We start from the raw sequence: 24,076 nt of genomic DNA, 5'->3' as shown, positions 1-24,076 counted from the left end.
ATTACTACACGAGAGAAAGTCAGAAGACTTGGGAATTGAAGACGAATTCAAGCAGTTTGCATAAGATTTAGCAGCAAATCAGTTCTATTTGTAAGACTATTTAATGTAAGAATGAATGCATATTGAAAGAAAACTTAATGTGCAAGTTTATCACACCGTTTTTCTTTATTTTATTTTTACTTATTTAATTAGTTCGAAAATTTATAGAAAAATCTGGTACTTCGCAAGAAAAAGTATCTAATTTATGCAGGACAAAGATGAGTCATCTGTTGACATCAAAACTGCGTTAATGGCTTTCAAACAAGGCGTGGTTCCACGTAAATAGTTAATGTAAACTATCAGAAACAGGGTAAAATATATAAACAAGGTAGCTGCGCTGTGCCCATATGGGCTTTCACCCAAAAGGATAACCAACATATAGATTTCAACAACGAAAGATTGAACAATTTCTTCTGTTGTTTCACTTACGAAATGCTTGAAAGCAGTCTTTTTTTTTTTTTTAAATTTGATTAATAACTATAGTACTCATTTCTCATAAAGAAAATTCTGTCGCTTTTTGTGGTCTCTGTTCAATTAGCCCTCATACTCTGAGTCGAATGCGAATAAGGCTAAGGTCAGTTGTTGGTGTGGGTATATCCAACATACTGTCCGGTTGTGATAGTTCAGTTACACCGTGAACAGACAGAGTGAGGGACAGAGTGAACATGGGACCTCCACAGAGCGTCATAAGGGCGTGTGTGCTGTACGAGTTCGAACTGGGGTCAAACGCCACTACAGCTGGGTGGAATATATGCCAGGCCTTCGGTGAGAGTGTCGTGACTACGCGGACAGTGCAGCGCTGGTTTAACAAATTTAACGACGATGACGAAACACTCAAAGACGCACCACGTGCTAGACGACCAACACATGTACAAAATGAAGATATGTAGGCAGCAATTGAGGCGAATAGTGGCCAGACATGTGAGGAGCTGGGACTACAATTCAGCGTGAGTGAAGAAACCATTAGGCAGCACCTCCATTAACTTGGGAAGCACTACAAGTTGGGTCAAGGGGTCCCACATGATTTGACTCCGGGTCAGAAGGCAACGCGAGCAGGCGCCTGTGTTTCTTTGCTGTCTTGTCTGAGGAAGGAGCCATTTCTGGACAGGGTATTGACATGTGATGAGAAGTGAGTCCTGTACGAAGCTCCACGACGCCGTCATCATTGGTTAGCATCCCATGAACCGTGTTCTAAAACAGACGAAAAAACCACTGCACCAGAAGAAGGTCCTCCTGTGTGTTTAGTGGACTGCTCGCGGCATCGGGAATCGGGAACTGCTACAAGCTAGTCAGAGCATCAATGCAAATATGTACTCTCAGAAGTTGAGCCGTGTTCAAGAAAAACTCAAAACTCTGGAGCCAGCACTTGTAAATCACAAAGGGGTCCTCCCGTTACAGGACAACCCTAAGCCCCACGTGGCTAGGATGACCCGGGACACCATTCTACGTCTTGGATGTGAAATACTATTGCATCCACCATACTTCCCGGATATTGTCCATCCAATTATTACCTGTTGCATTCTATGGACATTCGCCTTAGAGGACGCCCGTTCAAATCCCTAGTCGAGGTGCAAAATGCACTTGATATTTTCTTCACTTCACGGCCCACCAAGTTCTACCGCGATGGAATCCATGGCCTTCGAGAACCTTGGCAGAAGTTTGTCGATGCTGATGGGACTATTTTTGATCTTCCAGGTACATCTTAGGTGACATGCCGATATCCGAAGGTAGTGGGTAAAAAAAACGACAGAACTTTCTTGGTTATCTTTATATTATTAATGTAGATACTATTTAACAATGAAAACCTAATAATTAAGTGCAACAATAGTTATGGCTCAGAGCAATAATGAAGAACTGATACTTTGGTTATTCTATATAGCTATCTCCGATGTTCCGGGACGTATAGGTAAGAGCGAAGCAAAGTAATTACTTTGTATGTTAGTTTATGAAATTTACCGAATTTTTACTATTATTGAAAGAGAATTTATTTTAGAATTGCAGCTACTAGATATAGTAAATTTGTAACAAATTGTAGTTTTAAAAAGAACTCCTAAAATGGGAGTAAAATATTTTTGACATTTCTCCTACTATTCATCGTTCTCAGTCCTTCCTAGTACAGAAGCACACTACTTAAGTGCTACGTAGGCTACTGGTCAATATAGTTGGAAATCGCAAAAATAAGTTCACTTAATGTAGTTTAATTGCAAAAATAACGTTGAACCCAAACTTAACTTAGTATGAAGTATGTGTCGGCCAATCGACAATTTGCCATCATTGATCCAACCATTTCGACCTCGTACACCCGATCACAATGTTACTTCTACCATAGCTGAGATGGAATGGAAAGATCAAAGACTGATAAGAAACTTACATATGAACCAACAAGTAAATGTTAGAATAGTGGAAGAAATGAAAGAGGAGAGTGCAATTGAAAGGAGTTTAACAGGTATGCTGTCTCTATTTAATATCTATCTAGAAGAAAAATGAAATGAAATCTCCCAGTGTTACATCTCAGGTTATGCTGTATAAGCTAAAGGAGACAGTGATAATGATAATGAATGAAATAGTGAGAGGAAACGGGAGAACCTTGAGAAAACCCACGCACACGATGCTCATTCACCACAAAGCCCACTTATCGCGAGCTGGGATCGAAACAAAGACCGCTCGCACCAGACGTGTCTATCTAGAAGAAATAGTGAGAAAGAAGCTACGTAATGAACACGTTTTTTAAGATAATATGACGCCTATTGGTACCAAATTTCACAAAATTAAATCCCCACGTTAAGCGGGTTTGCATATCCAGGCTCCTAACTATGAAAACATTTACGCTCACTCCAACCTCAATCATTTCACGAATTCAACCTGTTTTACGTATGTTATTAGGATATAATATCGATTGTGATTTATTCTAAAAACACTTTTATACATTGCAAGAGCTGTAACGTCCAAATATTTACTGAGAACTCATAGTCGTATCGGAATAAACAAAAGCAAGTATGGAACAGTAAACTGCTTTCACAAGAGGCAAAAGAACATGTGCAAAGGCATACAAAACAGTCGAGTAGTTTGGGTCAATACACTATCAATCACATGTTTATGTGTTCAAACCCGATAGCAAGTTGTTTCTTTTTTAAGTGTCTTCCTATTTTCATCCGGAGGCTGAAAATATTTCTTTGAGTAACTCATTGAAAACTTCTTTTGTTTCAAATTCGATTAGAACGGAACATTATATGAATTGCGAATCTTGAATCCATAGCTATATATATATATATAAAAAAAAGAAGTATACTCACTACTCAATTATCCTCTGATTTGTAACGAAAAACTATTTATAAACAGTGGTGACTTCAGAAAATTATCCTCGGGGGGAATTTCAATATGCGGGTGGAGGGCAAACATTGGTAGTCCACATTGAGCACGATCGAATATATGGTCCTGAAGGCGGAAATTTCTTAGCTCGAAAGGGGTCTCAAATTCTCCGTCAAATCACGTCCTGAAAGTATCATTGCTTAAAAGCTTTTCGTAGCAAATATAATATTACACTTGTTTCTCGTTTTACATTTAGAATTGGTAAAATCATAACTTACAGAGGATTATAATAAAAGCATAAAAATTACAATACCAATCATGTATAAATTATCCTGTAAGATTAAAACTCAAATATTTGTTTTCGGATTGCACTTAGAAGTAAGTCCTCTCTATATAATCCTGATTGGAAAACCATGTATAACCCTAATTAATTAATCAATATTTATACAAATATTTTTTTATTTTACTATTTTTACTATTCAATATTATATACACTTCATTTCCAAAATCAAAATCTCGAAAATGTATATTGTACGAGTGCAGATTCGGAAATAAATGATTATTTATCATATATATTGGCCTCTATTCGAAATTCTATTTAATCGAATCCGACAAGAACACAGACAGAAACATTGAGAACAGGTGAAAAAAAGAGAGAAAAAGGTGCTGCATCCGGCGGAGACTCGAACTTAGTTCGAATTGTGCTTTATAAGCCGAACGCCTTAGACCACTCGGCTATGGTAACAACTAGTGATTGTAGCAAAGGCTTCGAGTAGTAGTTCCTATTACAGAATAACGTTTTCTGTTGCCTAAAATTTAAACCTAATTTACTTTGATATAATATATCTATTAATTTGTTTCATGAACACGTTTTCGTTACTTTGATGAATGATGTATGTTGTTGATATAGATTCTATTACACGTTCTTTCGTAAATATTATAGAAAGTATCAGGGTTATTTATGATCTTTCATGGAAATTGACTGGCGCATGCGCAGTACACAGACAGTTCAATTGGAAGGCGAGGAAGGAAACGCTAACACGCTGTTAGAATGTTTCATCGCTGTGAAGTATAAAGAACAGCTAAAATGAATTTCACGCTTGTCATTGCGTAAAGAATCACCAGGTTAATGTTTGTCCAAGTTCTCACTGATCAACTGGACTCATGAAAAATAATTAATATTGCCACTACTGCACAATATGAAGAATAAAGAACGTAAATTCGAGAACCACATTGTTCTCGAATTCGAACCTAGCTAAGGAAGGGACAATAAACAAAATGTGATTTATACATTCGAATTGAGATAATTCAATGAAACTAGAAATTACACAATCAAAAGGAAAAACATCGTTAAAAAGACAATAATACTTTTATCCGAGATGTGAAATAAAGTTATTAATTAACTGAAATGAAAGTAATATTGGGCATGATATAGAGTAAGAAAAAAAGTAAATGTATTCTTAGAAACGTTCAAATCAAATTCACAAATACTTTTTGAAGATATACTACTCTTCCTTAACGTTTTAACGAACTAATACGTAAACAAGCAAAGGAAAAGAATGAAGAACGAAAGTATTGCTCTTGAAAAAATATAATAAATAAATGAAACTTAAATAAATTGTTACACAAAAAATAACACACTAGTACTTCGTGTAATCACCTCCAGAGTCAATAACTTCTTGAAGTCTGGAGAGGATACTAGATACAAGTCTCGAGCAATACGACGGTGTGTCACGAAAATGTTGCCACAGTTCCATAACATGATTTTGAAGAAACGTTTGGTCTCTATCTTCACGTCTCTCTTCCCATTCTTGCACCATGTAGGCCCAGAGATGTTCAATTGGGTTCAAATCTGGGGATAGAGGGAGCCACTCAATACAAATTAACTCTGGATGTTCACTTAGCCACTCTCGTGTTTGCCGGGAAGTGTGAACAACACTGTTATCATGCATAAATATATATTCTTCCTGTTCGGGGAAGTTCCTTTCTAAGGATGGTAACAACGTATTTTCGAGGATTTTAATGTAAACACTGCTGTTCATTCTCTCAGGCACCGCAACCAAATCTCCAGGACCAGCAGCCGTCATGTATCCCCAAAAGTGTGCTGATATTCGTCCTGAACAAGAAGTTCTGATAATATTTTGTTCAGCATACCTGGTCCCGCGCGGTCTATACAATATAACTCTGCCTAGTTGGTTAGACTTGAAAACCTTCTCGTCGGTCCAGATGACTAAGTCCCAATATGACTGAGGTTGGGTTATGTTATTCTGTGCCCATTCCATTCGTCTGGCCTTGTGAGTTTCAGTCAGGAGAGTCTTCCTAGCGGGCCTTGAACAGTGTAGACCAGCCCCCAATAATCTTCTTCTTATTGTTTCGTGAGAACAATTATATTCTCTGGCTTTGTCCAAGAGGATTGACGTGTGGCGTAGAGGTCTGTTGATTACTTCTGTAACTAAAGCTTGATCTTGAGCTTCAGTTGTCACTTTTGGCCTTCCACTTCTTGACCGAGACCTGAACCATTCACCACCTTCTTCATGTCGCTGAACCCATTTCTTGACCGTTTTCTTGTCACATCCCAGATCTCTAGCAATCTGAGGCACAATTTGTCCCATTTTTGCTCGGCCTATGATTTCTCCTCTCAGAGCAACAGACAGTTCTCCACAACCTTTAGAGCGAGGCATTTTGAGAACCTGTCAGAAATTTGAGTTCTGGCGTGTATGACAAATGTCGGTAAAGTACATCTTTCTGTTTCTACTGCGCATGCACCAGTCAGTTTTCATGAAAGATCATAAATAATCCTGACAATTGTTGTAATATTTATGAACGAATACGTAATAGAACCTATATTAACATCATTCGTCAAAGTAAAGAATACCGTAAACATAAAACAATTTCAACAGACTATTACATCAGGCCAAAATAGGCTTAAACTTCAGAGAATACAAAATAAATTTCATACTGTAACAAAAGATTGAACAAGAAACACGCTTACTATATTTTCAACTTGTGACATTAGCTGAGTGGACTAAGGCATTCGGCTAGAGATTCTGAGGCACCATTCAAGAGTAGTTCGAATCCCACCACAGTACAATTTGGTTTTGCCTCTTCTTGACGTTTCTGTTTGTGATCCTGCCGGATTCTATTAGTAGTAGTGGTCCCCGTATGCGCGAATGACTCATCCTCACTCTCTTTTATGACCGGGGTGAAAGGTCAATGACCTGGCCCGGGGTCAATGACCTAGGGGTACCTAGGACCACCCCCTCTAAATTTTGGCAGGGGTACCTTGGCCCACCCCCTAAATTTTGGCAGGGGTACATAGGACCACCCCCCTTAAATTTTGGAAATTGCCAAATCTAAAAATTTGGTATGGTAGCCTAGGACCATAGTATGTACCTCTATCAGTATTGGGTGTCTATGTCGTTCCCTTTTATGGGTAAAAAATTGCCAAAAATTCAAATTTCGGGGTTTTTTGACCTAATTTATCCCCTTTGATGAGGTGTTATTACCCTATATAGTTATATGGGCGTATACAGGGGTCCATTACCTTTCATAACATATGGGTATATTAATGCACCCCTTTAAATTTTTGGGAGGGGTACCTTGGCCCACCCCTTAAATTTTGGAAATTGCCCAATTTCAACATTGGGTATTATAGTATAGGACCCTAATATGTATTAGGTTAAATTTGGGCGGTCCACCTCATTCCCTTTTAGGGGTACAAAATTGCCAAAATATAAACGTAAGCAATACGTTATACCACGTGTTTGGTTTTTGGTCGATTTTATCCCCTTTGATGAGGTGTTATTATCCTATATAGTTATATGGTCATGTATAGGGGTCCATTACCTTTCATAAGATATGGGTATATTTGTGCACTCCTTTAAAAATTTGGGAGGGGTACTTTGACCCACCCCTTAAATTTTGGAAATTGCCCAATTTAAACATTTGGTATTATAGTACCGGATCCTAACATGTATTATGATAAATTTGGGTGGTCCACCTCGTTCCCTTCTAGGGGTACAAAATTGCCAAAATTTTAGTACAACCACGTGTTTGGTTTTTGGTCGATTTTATCCCCTTTGATGAGGTGTTATTATCCTATATAGTTATATGGGCGTATACAGGGGTCCATTACCTTTCATAAGACATGGGTATATTAATGCACCCCTTGAAAAATTTGGGAGGGGTACCTTGGCCCACCCCTTAAATTTTGGAAATTGCCCAATTTAAACATTTGGTATTATAGTACTGGACCCTAACATGTATTATGATAAATTTGGGTGGTCCACCTCGTTCCCTTCTAGGGGTACAAAATTGTCAAAATATAAACGTAAGCATTACGTTGTACCACGTGTTTGGTCTTTTGGCCCAATTTATCCTCTTGGATGAGGGCCTATTACCTTATATGGTTATATGATTATGTATAGGGGTCTATTCCCTATCATAAGACATAGGTACATTTGTGCACCGGGAGGGATACTTTGGCCCACCCCTTAAATTTTGGAAATTGCCCAATTTAAACATTTGGTATTATAGTACTGGACCCTAACATGTATTATGATAAATTTGGGTGGTCCACCTCGTTCCCTTCTAGGGGTACAAAATTGTCAAAATATAAACGTAAGCAATACGTAGTACCACGTGTTTGGTTTTTTTTGTCGATTTTATTTCCTTTGATGAGGTGTTATTATCCTATATAGTTATATGGTCATATATAGGAGTCCATTACCTTTTATAAGATATGGGTATGTTTGTACACTCCTTTAAAAATTTGGGAGGGGTACTTTGGCCCACCCCTTAAATTTTGGAAATTGCCCAATTTAAACATTTGGTATTATAGTACTGGACCCTAACATGTATTATGATAAATTTGGGTGGTCCACCTCGTTCCCTTCTAGGGGTACAAAATTGCCAAAATATAAACGTAAGCATTACGTTGTACCACGTGTTTGGTTTTTGACCTAATTTATTCCTTTGGATGAGGTCCTATTACCTTATATGGTAATGTATAGGTGTTCATTCCCTATCATAAGACATAGGTACATTGATGCACCCCGGGAGGGGATTCGGTATCATAGTACATGACTCAACATGTATTATGATAAATTTGGGTGGTCCACATCGTTCTCTTTTAGGGGTACAAAATTGCTAAAATATAAACATAAGCAATATGTTGTACCATGTGTTTGGTTTTTGGCCCAATTTCTCCCCTTTGATGAGGTTCTATTACCTTATATGGTTATATGGTCATGTATATAGGTTCATTTCCTATCATAAGATATGGGTACATTGATGCATCCTTTAAAAATTTGGGAGGGGTATTTTGGCTCATCCACTCGGTTTTAGAAATTGTTTAATATAAGCATTTGGTATCATAGTACAGGTCTCCAATATGTACCACTATAAATTTGGATGGTCCACATCGTTCCCTTTTCATAGGTAAAGAACTACCAAAAATCAAATTTCGGAGGTTATTGACCTCTATTTAGCATGTTATATGGATATGTACAGAGGTTTATTACCTTTATATGTTTATGTTCCCTTTTAAATTTGGGAATTATCAAATAACAAAATTCGGTAAACGTTTTCTAAGCCCCATTGTAGATGTTGATGTTCCTCTTATGGCCAAATATTCAAAATTTAAATGTTATTGACCGGCTTTATTATTATTGAATAAGTACAGGATTTATTACTTTTTCATAAGACACAGGTGTATTTGTGTACCAATCTTAAATTTTGGAAGGGGTACATTTCTTATTGTCGTATCAATAATTGGTAATTGGATAGTATTTCATTCATTGGGTAAATCATTAGGATCACGTGATCGGTTATTGACCTATGATGGGATTAGGAGTCCAGGACATTGGTACATTGAAACTTTGTAGGATAATTTGATAATGCGTCATTGGTTTTGATTATTCCCGCCAAATATAAACGTAAGCAAGACGTTGTACCACGTGATTGTCCTTGATGAGGTAGTGTACAGGGATTCATTTCCTTTGTTGTGGTACTTCTTAAGTTTGAGTACACACACACACTTCTAGAAAACAGTTGGTTCTACTCAGGTAAACAATTGACGGACATTATTGACCTTATTGAACATATAATGATATGATTAACTCTAAGACTTAGGTATATCAAGAGAAGTATTCTTTAAATTTGGGAATGGTGATAAACAGAATTTTAACATAAGGTGTGAAATTTGAAACAATACATTGAACTTTAGTCACAGCTCATAGTCTAAGATCATTGGTGGTGATTGATTTGAAATCTGATAGCTAACCTTATTGAATCTTATGATTCATAGACGAAAGGCAATACATGCTACAACAGTTTAAAATTTAATCATAAGGTGATGTAATCTGACACTAGCAAAGTTATTGTTAATGCAATTTGATTGGATGATCACTATCTTTCCTGCAATCTGATTGGTTGATCACTATCTTTCGTGCAATCTGATAGGTTGATGAGTTTTAAATCTTTTTCTGCATTCAGTTTTGTTTTAACATTTAAAAAATTTGAAACTTTGGTTTGACATTTTTTCGTTTCCAAATTTTTTGTTTAAATTTTTTTGTTTCGAAATTTTTGTTTGTTTCAAAATTTTGTTTGAAACTTTTCGTTTGAAATTTTTGTTTGAAAAATTTTTGTTCGAAAATTTTGTTTAAAATTTTTTGTTTGAAATTTTTCGTTTCCAAATTTTTTGTTTGAAATTTTTTGTTTCAAAATTTTGTTTGAAATTTTTTCGCTTCAATTTTTTTGTTTGAAATTTTTTGTTTGAATTTTTTTTTCGTTTCAAAATTTTGTTTCAAAGATTTTTGTTCTAAATTTTTGTTTTCAAAGTTTGTGCACTTATTAGTAAAGAACTGGAACTGTTTAGAACAAAAACCTTTTACAACATTGTGGTGCAATAGTACACGTCAGAACCTGGGGTTGTACTTGAAAAAACACAATTCATTGAAATGGATCATTTTATTACACTCCACATACATCCATACCAGATAGTGGTTCTGGATATTGTCGATACAATGTATTTTGAACTTCTTGCACTAGTTTGTCTTTAGCATATAATTTTAATTCCAATTGAAGTCTTTTAAGGTCTATTACGATATCAATTGGTGGAAACTCAATGTCCATTTGATCACAAATAAACTGTTTATCAAAACAGTTATGCACCCAAGAACGATGTTGACAACCATCACAATATCTAGATACATGTTGTACAATATGCATAAATAGTACTTTTTCAGGAATATACTTGTTTTGTTGCACACTTCCACTGCATGTTTCACACACTGAAATACGCTGATAAATTTGTTCCATTCAGTTTGTGTTAGATACACCATGTTGCGAGGGACATGAAATGTACTCTTTTTACGTAACAGCACCATCTTCTCTTCGAGGACTGTACGCAGCACCACTTCATGATTTGAGCCTAATGATTTGACTATGGTCACATTTAGCTCATCGTTCATTTGGTCGATTCGTGAACATAATATTTGCCATTCTTCACAGGTCAGTTGTACACCAAATTGTTCTGCTTTGCCCAATCGAATCACTGGGTCAAATGTTTTAGCACTGATACCAATCATCACATGTTTTGTTTGAAATATATTGATTGGATAATAGCTTGCGAAGATGAACTCTTTATCGTTAGAAGTACACATCTTTCCTCCTGAAAAGCACTTGCTCAAATGATTTCGTGGGATGACACTGTATTTGCTGGTTTATAGTTATTGCTGATGTCGAATGTGCTGACGTTTGAATTCATGATTTCATCACAGTTACAGACGTCATGCCGACCAACCAAATTCATACAACTACGGCTGACATCATTGGAAAGAAATGTGCTGATTCATGATTTCATCACAATGGCTGACGAATCTGGCTGTGTACTAAATTCAAGTTGATGACTTCGACCCAAGAATCCTTTGTAACATAAAGATACAGATCCAGTATTTAAGAAACGCAGCAGTTCTTCTTGTTTTGATGCTTCCATGGGAAAATATCTTGCTGGTAAAATTATATTCTTATCATTTTCAAGCTTCACTACGATTCTTAATCCAAACTTTGTAGGGATCATTTGGCTAGCTAAGATTCTATAAGGTACATTCTGTTGTAAATCGGTAATTTTGGTAAATGATTTCATCACATCACGCGTGTTTAGAAACTGCAGACAAGTAGCCATGATGACGTTATCATGAATACTAACTCGAACGATACTTATATATGATGCAAAACTGATGACGTTGCATTATCATGTTCTGACGTGCACCACAATGTTGCCAGAGGTTTTAGTTCTAAACAGTTCCAGTTCTTTACTAATGAGTGCACAAACTTTTAAAATGTCAAACAAAAATTTCAAAAAAAAATTCAAACAAAAATTTTCAAAAAAAATTTGAAACAAAATTTTCCAAACAAAACTGTTCAAACAAAAATTTTTTAAACAGAAAAAAATTTTGGAAACGAAAAATTTCAAACGAAAAAATTTTAAACAAAAAAAATTTTGAAACAAAAATTTACAAACAAAAAAATTTCAAACAAAATTTTCAAACAAAAATTTTTTCAAACAAAAATTTCAAACGAAAAGTTTCAAACAAAAAATTTCAAGCAAAAAAATTTCAAACTAAAAAAATTTTACGTTTCACGGTTAACCGTCAAACTTTATCCGGTTTTTAACTATTCGATTAACAAATAAACGGTTTTGATCATATTTATCAGTGAGTGCAAAATGTTGAACGAAACCAAGATTTTTAAATGTTAAACAAAACTTAAAACTGAATGCAGAAAAAGATTTAAAACTCATCAACCTATCAGATTGCACGAAAGATAGTGATCAACCAATCAGATTGCAGGAAAGATAGTGATCATCCAATCAAATTGCATTAACAATAACTTTGCTAGTGTCAGATTACATCACCTTATGATTAAATTTTAAACTGTTGTAGCATGTATTGCCTTTCGTCTATGAATCATAAGATTCAATAAGGTTAGCTATCAGATTTCAAATCAATCACCACCAATGATCTTAGACTATGAGCTGTGACTAAAGTTCAATGTATTGTTTCAAATTTCACACCTTATGTTAAAATTCTGTTTATCACCATTCCCAAATTTAAAGAATACTTCTCTTGATATACCTAAGTCTTAGAGTTAATCATATCATTATATGTTCAATAAGGTCAATAATGTCCGTCAATTGTTTACCTGAGTAGAACCAACTGTTTTCTAGAAGTGTGTGTGTGTACTCAAACTTAAGAAGTACCACAACAAAGGAAATGAATCCCTGTACACTACCTCATCAAGGACAATCACGTGGTACAACGTCTTGCTTACGTTTATATTTGGCGGGAATAATCAAAACCAATGACGCATTATCAAATTATCCTACAAAGTTTCAATGTACCAATGTCCTGGACTCCTAATCCCATCATAGGTCAATAACCGATCACGTGATCCTAATGATTTACCCAATGAATGAAATACTATCCAATTACCAATTATTGATACGACAATAAGAAATGTACCCCTTCCAAAATTTAAGATTGGTACACAAATACACCTGTGTCTTATGAAAAAGTAATAAATCCTGTACTTATTCAATAATAATAAAGCCGGTCAATAACATTTAAATTTTGAATATTTGGCCATAAGAGGAACATCAACATCTACAATGGGGCTTAGAAAACGTTTACCGAATTTTGTTATTTGATAATTCCCAAATTTAAAAGGGAACATAAACATATAAAGGTAATAAACCTCTGTACATATCCATATAACATGCTAAATAGAGGTCAATAACCTCCGAAATTTGATTTTTGGTAGTTCTTTACCTATGAAAAGGGAACGATGTGGACCATCCAAATTTATAGTGGTACATATTGGAGACCTGTACTATGATACCAAATGCTTATATTAAACAATTTCTAAAACCGAGTGGATGAGCCAAAATACCCCTCCCAAATTTTTAAAGGATGCATCAATGTACCCATATCTTATGATAGGAAATGAACCTATATACATGACCATATAACCATATAAGGTAATAGAACCTCATCAAAGGGGAGAAATTGGGCCAAAAACCAAACACATGGTACAACATATTGCTTATGTTTATATTTTAGCAATTTTGTACCCCTAAAAGAGAACGATGTGGACCACCCAAATTTATCATAATACATGTTGAGTCATGTACTATGATACCGAATCCCCTCCCGGGGTGCATCAATGTACCTATGTCTTATGATAGGGAATGAACACCTATACATTACCATATAAGGTAATAGGACCTCATCCAAAGGAATAAATTAGGTCAAAAACCAAACACGTGGTACAACGTAATGCTTACGTTTATATTTTGGCAATTTTGTACCCCTAGAAGGGAACGAGGTGGACCACCCAAATTTATCATAATACATGTTAGGGTCCAGTACTATAATACCAAATGTTTAAATTGGGCAATTTCCAAAATTTAAGGGGTGGGCCAAAGTACCCCTCCCAAATTTTTAAAGGAGTGTACAAACATACCCATATCTTATAAAAGGTAATGGACTCCTATATATGACCATATAACTATATAGGATAATAACACCTCATCAAAGGAAATAAAATCGACAAAAAAACCAAACACGTGGTACTACGTATTGCTTACGTTTATATTTTGACAATTTTGTACCCCTAGAAGGGAACGAGGTGGACCACCCAAATTTATCATAATACATGTTAGGGTCCAGTACTATAATACCAAATGTTTAAATTGGGCAATTTCCAAAATTTAAGGGGTGGGCCAAAGTATCCCTCCCGGTGCACAAATGTACCTATGTCTTATGATAGGGAATAGACCCCTATACATAATCATATAACCATATAAGGTAATAGGCCCTCATCCAAGAGGATAAATTGGGCCAAAAGACCAAACACGTGGTACAACGTAATGCTTACGTTTATATTTTGACAATTTTGTACCCCTAGAAGGGAACGAGGTGGACCACCCAAATTTATCATAATACATGTTAGGGTCCAGTACTATAATACCAAATGTTTAAATTGGGCAATTTCCAAAATTTAAGGGGTGGGCCAAGGTACCCCTCCCAAATTTTTCAAGGGGTGCATTAATATACCCATGTCTTATGAAAGGTAATGGACCCCTGTATACGCCCATATAACTATATAGGATAATAACACCTCATCAAAGGGGATAAAATCGACCAAAAACCAAACACGTGGTTGTACTAAAATTTTGGCAATTTTGTACCCCTAGAAGGGAACGAGGTGGACCACCCAAATTTATCATAATACATGTTAGGATCCGGTACTATAATACCAAATGTTTAAATTGGGCAATTTCCAAAATTTAAGGGGTGGGTCAAAGTACCCCTCCCAAATTTTTAAAGGAGTGCACAAATATACCCATATCTTATGAAAGGTAATGGACCCCTATACATGACCATATAACTATATAGGATAATAACACCTCATCAAAGGGGATAAAATCGACCAAAAACCAAACACGTGGTATAACGTATTGCTTACGTTTATATTTTGGCAATTTTGTACCCCTAAAAGGGAATGAGGTGGACCGCCCAAATTTAACCTAATACATATTAGGGTCCTATACTATAATACCCAATGTTGAAATTGGGCAATTTCCAAAATTTAAGGGGTGGGCCAAGGTACCCCTCCCAAAAATTTAAAGGGGTGCATTAATATACCCATATGTTATGAAAGGTAATGGACCCCTGTATACGCCCATATAACTATATAGGGTAATAACACCTCATCAAAGGGGATAAATTAGGTCAAAAAACCCCGAAATTTGAATTTTTGGCAATTTTTTACCCATAAAAGGGAACGACATAGACACCCAATACTGATAGAGGTACATACTATGGTCCTAGGCTACCATACCAAATTTTTAGATTTGGCAATTTCCAAAATTTAAGGGGGGTGGTCCTATGTACCCCTGCCAAAATTTAGGGGGTGGGCCAAGGTACCCCTGCCAAAATTTAGAGGGGGTGGTCCTAGGTACCCCTAGGTCATTGACCCCGGGCCAGGTCATTGACCTTTCACCCCGGTCATAAAAGAGAGTGAGGATGAGTCATTCGCGCATACGGGGACCACTACTACTCTATTAATTATAATTTCGTACGTAATATTTGAAATATACGTAATATTTGAAATTCTTAACCTCCCATTTTTACATTTTTCAAGCTCAGTTGAGAGGAAAGAGGGAAAATGAAAGTACAAACATTTACAATAATTACATAGCATTTACTGTCATTGCAATTGTGGATATTTTACTTATGAAAATGTATAATGAACTAAAAATATATTTAGTAGTCACATGTCTCCATTTTTCGATTCTAACTTGAAAGTTACAGTTTAGGCGGTGACATATCAAAGACCCAGGGGGTTGTAACCCCTCCCATGGAAACTTTTTATATTCTATTGAAATAAAAAGTGTCCCAGTTTATAATCTTGGAAAAGCAACAATCACTGTGTGTGGAGGACGATTTATTTATACTACGATTTATCACTTCCAAATGTGTAGAAGATGTGACTGTATATTGTGCATAATCATTCAAGAAATATAACACAACGAAGGGAATCGTAAACCCTTCACGCCACCCCAGGAGGAGGAAGTGCGTCCCGTCGTCCCTCGGTTGGGAACTACTGCTTGTGAGGGAAACATTCTAACAGTGTGTTAGCGTTTCCTTCCTCGCCTTCCAATTGAACTGTCTGTGTACTACGCATTAGGGATGGCCGGATCCGGATCTGGCCGGATCCGAAGATCCGGATCTGATTGGGTCCGGATCCTTTGGATCCGGATCTCGGATCTGGGTCCGGATCTCGGATTTCGGATCTGGGTCCGGATCTCGGATTTCGGATCTGGATCCGGATCTCGAATCTCGGATCTGGATTCGGATCTCGGATCTGGGTTCGAAATTCGAATCTGGATCCGAAATCCGGATCTCGGATCTTGATTCTTATCCAAACCCACATCCCATCCAAATTATGATAAACTTGAATATCTAAAATTCGCCGAAAGTAATTTCACGAAGTCCTGACAGTGAAGAAGAGAACAGAAAATTAAGACGAATATTGACAAGTCTATTTGTTTCCTTCATTCTACTCTAAAGATCAAACGTTTGGCTTACTTAAGAAAAAAAAATGATCCGGATGAGAGTTCGAATGTCGATCTAGTTCCACTCGGTTGCAGGACCGAGATGAATATTTAAAATTCCTCAATGCACCTATTTCATTGACAGTTAAGACAAGTATTGACTACTTTTTACGTATATTTATCTTGCTCAGTCTGCTCAAAATATCAAATGTATATCCTACAATTAGATTTAATAATTATTTAGTAAATCACAATATGAGCACCGAGAATAAACTATGAATTTTGGTGCCTCTTATCTAGATTTGAAATTTCGGATTCATACATAGAATCAGGCTGAAATATAAATATTTGAGATCTGGAAACCGAAACATGTGCTAGTTCCAAGATCGTAGCCGTTTGTACAGTGGCGTATTTACGATTTTGTTTCGGGGGGAGGCTTTGCCTGAAAATGTGAAAATTCTGCAAGATATTTCATATAGTTTACTATAGTAAGTAAGATTTCGGGGGGGGGGCTTAAGCCCGGAAGCCTCTCCCCTAAATACGCCATTGCGTTTGTACCTAGGTAATGCGAGCGGAAGGCACTTGCACTAATTCCGCATGTAGTTTGAGGAACACGAGAAATTTGCGTTTGGGATCATGCTTCGGTGAACCTTGACTATCACCATCAGCAGCTATTAGAGAATCAGAACTTATTTCTGTATTAGATAATGTGGGTAACTATAGCTTTTCGTCTATAGAAGTCGGAGAGTGTATGGTATTATCGCAGGAAATATTTGATACATAAAACTTAGATTGTCAGTATTTAGGAGCAACTTTTAAAATAATCAGTTACTGTAAATGTGCTACAGATTAGCCGAGAAAACCCGACAGCCATAGTCGAGTAGTCTGCGGCATTAGGCTGTGGATCCTTTTACTGTAAATGTCTTGGATTCAAATCCCGCTTCAAATGAACGTAAGCCCGATGGTAGGAACCAAAGGACTGTCGTGCCAAGAATTTAATTTGTTTTAATTATCATAAATGCCTTCTTTATTATTAAATTTTATCCAATATTTTCTTTTCAACCAGTTTGCGAAACTCAGAGCTAGCTACTTGTTTTCTTTTTAATTCATGTGCATAGTTAGCACAACTAATCACTAAGGAAAAACAATCATTTCAATAAAATTCGCCTCGCGTCTTTCGTAGCTCAAAGTAATTTTCAGCTTTTTAAAAAAAGCTGAATGGCGTTTTATCACTTTCCCCTTGCTTTCCCTATTTTTTTTTCTAGTTTTACCTATGTTTCTTTGCACGGATATTGCGCCTATATCCACGTGCTTAATGTGTTCGTTTACAAAAGCGGGCCATTTTTCTGCCACTATAGAAAGTAGAGTGCTCTGTATCAGAGAAATATTAATTGACGTATGTAAGTGAATATATCTGTGATGAAGTCATAATTTCTCAGTTTTTGCATCGCACATAGTTTCCTCATCCTCATTAATCTCTTCACCCCCGCTTCCTGAATTCCAGTTCTGGTATTCTTTCTTAAGCAAGGCCTATATCATCAGCAATAAAGAAAGTAGTGTTTAATTTGCACTAATTTTAGAACATTACGTTAATTAAATAATAATAATAATACGGAGTGAGCTCAGGCTACTTGTTAGGATTCTTGCTTCGCAATTGGATTATACCGGGTTCGAATTCGGAGACCAGCTATCCTGACTGAGGGTTTTCCAGGGTTGTTCCTCAGTTATACTGGGCAAATGCCAGGTTAGTACCTTGATCTAAGGCTCTGGAGACCTTCCTTCCATTCCTTTCCCAATGTTTTCATCTGTTGATTATTACAGTGTAAAGTGGCCTCTGAGGATGTATCTGGTAGCTTATAGTAAATAAACAATAACGACTTAATATATCTTCTCGAAACGTGTGGGTTAATTTAACTATAGCCTTACAGTCCCAATAGATAGCTAAAGTTTTAATATTAATTTCCTGACTTTTAAATACTACTTTCATATTGTTTCAGCTTTCAATTTTCTTATGTATGTTCCACCGAGAATTGAACTTGAGATCACATGAACAAATGCGAATATGTTAAATATTTTTGAACACTTTAATATACAAAACACAAAACGCTTCAAGGATACGATGCATGGATATGTTTTGGTTACGTCCTGCAATGCATGATTAAAGAAACCTGGAGGGTGAAGAAGAAATAACAGAAATCTCTTTTATATTTACTCCTTCAACAAACTCCTGACCTCAGAAGGGCAAGCCATAAGTTAGGTAATAAAGTCATACAACGAACACTTTTATTAATACTAATAATACTACACAACCATATCGCTCTCCTGAAATTCTCGTGTGTATGTTTAAAGATCTACTGTTGTTCCACGCCAACCAGTCTATATTTTTTGTTGTACCTTCGAAGTGAAAGATTTGTTGATGGTTGGACTCTAGTGAGTCAGAAACTACTATTAATAAAGAGTTTGTTTTGTCCAGTATTCCTGCGATTAGAAGGGTCTTATCTAAAAGATATTTCATTTGTATATGAGAAAATAAGAAAGTTTATATAAGAAAGTAAATATTGCAAGGTTAAAATAACATAAAGAACAAAGGTAGCACAAACGTGTTATGGAAACATTTAAAAGCACAGCATCCTACTATATTAGTGAATCTGAAAAAAGTTGTGACGAAGTTTAGATATTCAATTTTATCATCACAATTTCAGATGTAGGTTTGGATACGAATCAATATCTGAGATTCGGATCCAGATCCGAGATCCGGACCCAGATCCGAGATCCGAATTTCGGATCCAGATCCGAGATCCGGACCCAGATCCGAGATCCGGACCCAGATCCGAGATCCGAGTTTCGGATCCAGATCCGAGATCCGAATTTCGGATCCGGATCCGAGATCCGGATCCGAGATTCGGATCCGAGATCCGGATCTAGGTCCGGATCCGGCAAGATCCGGATCCCGGATCCGAAAATTTTTGGCCATCCCTACTGCGCATGCGCCAGTCAATTTCCATGAAAGATCATAAATAACCCTGATACTTTCTATAATATTTACGAAAGAACGTGTAATAGAATCTATATCAACAACATACATCATTCATCAAAGTAACGAAAACGTGTTCATGAAACAAATTAATAGGTATATTATATCAAAGTAAATTAGGTTTAAATTTTAGGCAATAGAAAACGTTATTCTGTAATAGGAACTACTACTCGAAGCCTTTGCTACAATCACTAGTTGTTACCATAGCCGAGTGGTCTAAGGCGTTCGGCTTATAAAGCACAATTCGAACTAAGTTCGAGTCTCCGCCGGATGCAGCACCTTTTTCTCTCTTTTTTTCACCTGTTCTCAATGTTTCTGTCTGTGTTCTTGTCGGATTCGATTAAATAGAATTTCGAATAGAGGCCAATATATATGATAAATAATCATTTATTTCCGAATCTGCACTCGTACAATATACATTTTCGAGATTTTGATTTTGGAAATGAAGTGTATATAATATTGAATAGTAAAAATAGTAAAATAAAAAAATATTTGTATAAATATTGATTAATTAATTAGGGTTATACATGGTTTTCCAATCAGGATTATATAGAGAGGACTTACTTCTAAGTGCAATCCGAAAACAAATATTTGAGTTTTAATCTTACAGGATAATTTATACATGATTGGTATTGTAATTTTTATGCTTTTATTATAATCCTCTGTAAGTTATGATTTTACCAATTCTAAATGTAAAACGAGAAACAAGTGTAATATTATATTTGCTACGAAAAGCTTTTAAGCAATGATACTTTCAGGACGTGATTTGACGGAGAATTTGAGACCCCTTTCGAGCTAAGAAATTTCCGCCTTCAGGACCATATATTCGATCGTGCTCAATGTGGACTACCAATGTTTGCCCTCCACCCGCATATTGAAATTCCCCCCGAGGATAATTTTCTGAAGTCACCACTGTTTATAAATAGTTTTTCGTTACAAATCAGAGGATAATTGAGTAGTGAGTATACTTCTTTTTTATATATATATATATATAGCTATGGATTCAAGATTCGCAATTCATATAATGTTCCGTTCTAATCGAATTTGAAACAAAAGAAGTTTTCAATGAGTTACTCAAAGAAATATTTTCAGCCTCCGGATGAAAATAGGAAGACACTTAAAAAAGAAACAACTTGCTATCGGGTTTGAACACATAAACATGTGATTGATAGTGTATTGACCCAAACCACTCGACTGTTTTGTATGCCTTTGCACATGTTCTTTTGCCTCTTGTGAAAGCAGTTTACTGTTCCATACTTGCTTTTGTTTATTCCGATACGACTATGAGTTCTCAGTAAATATTTGGACGTTACAGCTCTTGCAATGTATAAAAGTGTTTTTAGAATAAATCACAATCGATATTATATCCTAATAACATACGTAAAACAGGTTGAATTCGTGAAATGATTGAGGTTGGAGTGAGCGTAAATGTTTTCATAGTTAGGAGCCTGGATATGCAAACCCGCTTAACGTGGGGATTTAATTTTGTGAAATTTGGTACATCTGAAAAGAAAATCAATAATATGTTGGAAAACTTCAGGATGAGCTGCGAATAATATGAGATGAAAATAAATGGTAGAAAGACAAAAACCGTGGTGATTGGAATAAAGCGGTCGATGTCAGAAATAGAAGTAGAAGGAGAGAAAATGAAACAGGTTACTAGTTTTCGATGAACAGGTAGTATTATTAGAGTGCTTCGTATGGAGTATTGTGCTGTATAGGGCAGAAACATGGGCATTACGCAAAATTGATGAAAAGAAGAGACTGAAACGTTTGGAAATGTTTGAGTGGAAAAGAATGGAAAGAATTAACTGGCTCGATCGGAAAACGAATGAGTGTTATAAATTATGAGGAAAAAATAACAATTTTGGATGTAATTGAAAAGAGGAAGAAAAACTGGTTGGGGACATTGGCAGAGAAGAAATTGTATCATGAGGGACATGCGAGAGGGTATGGTGACAGGAAAGAGAAGAGGCAGCGAAGGGGGCTGCAAGTGGTGAACGGTATCAAAACAGAAGGATCGTATTTGAAGGCGATTAGGTTAGCTGAAAATCGTGGAGCATGTAAGCTTCTCATTTGAGGCAAGTAACCCGCCAATAATAACAGAATGCCTATGATGATGATGATAGTGGATACAAGTGGTCATTTACAATGTTAGCTGGCAAGAAAACTTGATTTTGTTTGTAATTCAACTAGTACCAAGAGAAATTTTCGTATGATCGTTAATATATTAAGCTGTATTTTCAAGGGTTTTTTTTTCTTTTAGGGTAGAACTGTCTGTTTCAGAAACAGTATTATGAGTCTTTCCGAGCTCACTTTTCATGAAGAATGTTTCCACTACATACGACACTGAACAGAAAATTACTTACTGTAAAATAATGTATTGAAACGTTAATATGACATTTTATTTCTTTATCCAATAGATACAGAGCACTGAAAAATGCCATACCTCAGAAACCCTCCGAGTCTTCAGGCAATTCTCTATTCGTCAGTTGCAGGCTATGTTCTCAGTAAATGTCCTAAATCCGACGAAGAAGTTTACAATTTTTACAAGAATATTACGCTGCTGAGAGAATACAGTTCGTTATTACCAAGAACAGTTCTTACTGAACTTTGGAGAAAGTCTATTGAGGCACACAAACTTAAATTGGCGACTCGACATTCCTCACCTACAGTTATGAATTCTGCAGAACCGTATCCAGTTATGTTGTACTTAATGGAAATCTTCTATTCATCAGATACTCAAAAAATAGAAATCGATTTAACTGGTAATATCACGACAAGGCATTTAACAAGAGCATTTAAATTACTAAGCAGCCACAACGGAAGTTTGACGTCCCTTAAAATAAAATCAGAACTCTTCAACTATTATTTCTTCAGTGCAGAAAATTCTCAATTATTAGAAACAGCTATAAAGTCAGCAAGAAACATCGTTAGCTTGACATTAATACATGTTTGTACAGATGAAATGATGAGTGTTATTGGTAGGTCGTGTTATCAGCTGCAAGAGTTGGATGTTTCGGAATCACCAATCACGGATGTTGGTCTCAATCTTTTGACACAAGATGTGAAGGAATTGGAAACTGTTACAGGAGATGAAGTAACGGAGAACAGTGAATGGAAAAGTACATTTTGGAATATCCCAAGTATATTTCCACCTGTATACAAGCTTTTACCTTTTGAAGAACTTATTCCAAAAGACAACCAAATAAAACTCTACTCTAGAAAGCGAAATTCCCTTTGTTCAACGTTACGTAAGATTGTTCTCTTCTCATCCGACATTTCACATAACGGTTTGTTGATGCTATTAGAATTAATTCCAGGCTTAGAATATCTAGGAATGAATCTGAAACTCTTAATTAGACATTTAATCGAAATTAATTGGGATCCTAAACAACATCCAGATAAAAAGTTAAAACTATGTATGCTAATGTTTGGATTCTTATCAAACGATATACTTGGAATCATACCACATCTCTTCCCAGAACTTCGTTTCTTACGATTTTCAGGTATTGCTAAAGAAGTAACAAGTCTAGAAGATCTACCACCACTGGAATCGTTGACTGTACAGCCCTCTTCATCACAAGTAAACGTCCTCTCTCTTATTTTTAATTATTTATCTAAGAAGGGACAAAATCTTAAGGAGTTATCATTTTTGAGTTTAGACCATATGCCAGAGGTTGATTTGAATTTCATCTTACAATCCTGCGAGAGGCTGCACTCACTGTCTTTTTTCTTCCTCGACTCGGAATCGATCTGTGTGAAAATAACAAGAGTTCAGTTAGCGCCAAATCTCCGACTTATCCGCCTGAATACTGTAGTTTCTGAAGAAATTGTAATTAATATTATGAAAATGGCAATAAACTTGACTGACCTTATAATTCGACATATTACCAACAAATCTACAAATTTCATAAACAAAATTTGTGAAGTGTATCCGTTGCCTCCTTTGAGGACATTTTGGGTCCATAATGGAGAAATTATTAACAAGGAAGATGACTTGATTCTATTTATGGAATCATTTGGTCATGTTAAGACTTTGGGACGCCTACCTACAACTTTACAGAAATATGGATTTGGAAAGTATGTCGGAAACCGTGAATTCAGTGACCTATTTATGCTGGCAGATTATACATTTAATGATCTTTATGATCTAGATGACGACGAAGAGTAAGACCTCATTAATTGGGCTCACAGAGTTGATTCACTGACTGTTTTAAATTGTTTGCAAATATCATTTTGATGGAAAAAATGTAAAAACTTCTTTGAAGATCATTGTAATAAATATTGATTATTATCCGAAAATTTATTATTTTCAGTATTGAGCAATGTACGCAAGAATAAGTTGATACTCATCTGTATTTTTCTTCTCTGGTGCTTTATTTCAATCTTAAGGAGTAATGTAAATTTATAAGTGACTATCTTCAATCTTATATATAAAAGAGAACGCACAAATCCTTTGTTCCCTCATCACGCTAATACGGCTGAACCAATTTCTTTCATTTTTGGGGGGTTATTAGGATTTGGACCCTAGATGGTTTTTATCATATCACTTTAATTTTTAATTACCAGTG

The 24,076-nt window shown here is 35.9% G+C and overlaps 1 protein-coding gene across 1 annotated transcript; it reads left to right on the top strand.

Annotated features, from left to right (window-relative positions):
* Positions 1-1,839: 1,839 nt before the first annotated feature.
* LOC145692739 (uncharacterized) lies at positions 1,840-23,801 on the top strand. Its single transcript, XM_081768171.1, has 2 exons — positions 1,840-1,945; positions 21,926-23,801. Exon 2 carries the CDS (start codon positions 21,943-21,945, stop codon positions 23,674-23,676), a length of 1,734 nt encoding a protein of 577 aa, XP_081624297.1. The 5' UTR covers positions 1,840-1,945; positions 21,926-21,942; the 3' UTR covers positions 23,677-23,801.
* Positions 23,802-24,076: the final 275 nt, after the last annotated feature.

This window comes from Thermobia domestica, chromosome 8 (genome assembly GCF_964235325.1).
Source record: "Thermobia domestica chromosome 8, izTheDome1.hap1.1, whole genome shotgun sequence".
Taxonomy (NCBI): Eukaryota; Metazoa; Arthropoda; class Insecta; order Zygentoma; family Lepismatidae; genus Thermobia; species Thermobia domestica.
The sequence above is the reverse complement of the archived record's forward strand: the minus strand, read 5'-3'. Positions and strand labels throughout refer to the sequence as shown.

Coding starts and splice junctions, on each gene's coding strand:
- LOC145692739 (XM_081768171.1), top strand. CDS start 21,943: ATGCCATACCTCAGAAACCCTCCGAGTCTTCAGGCAATTCTCTATTCG.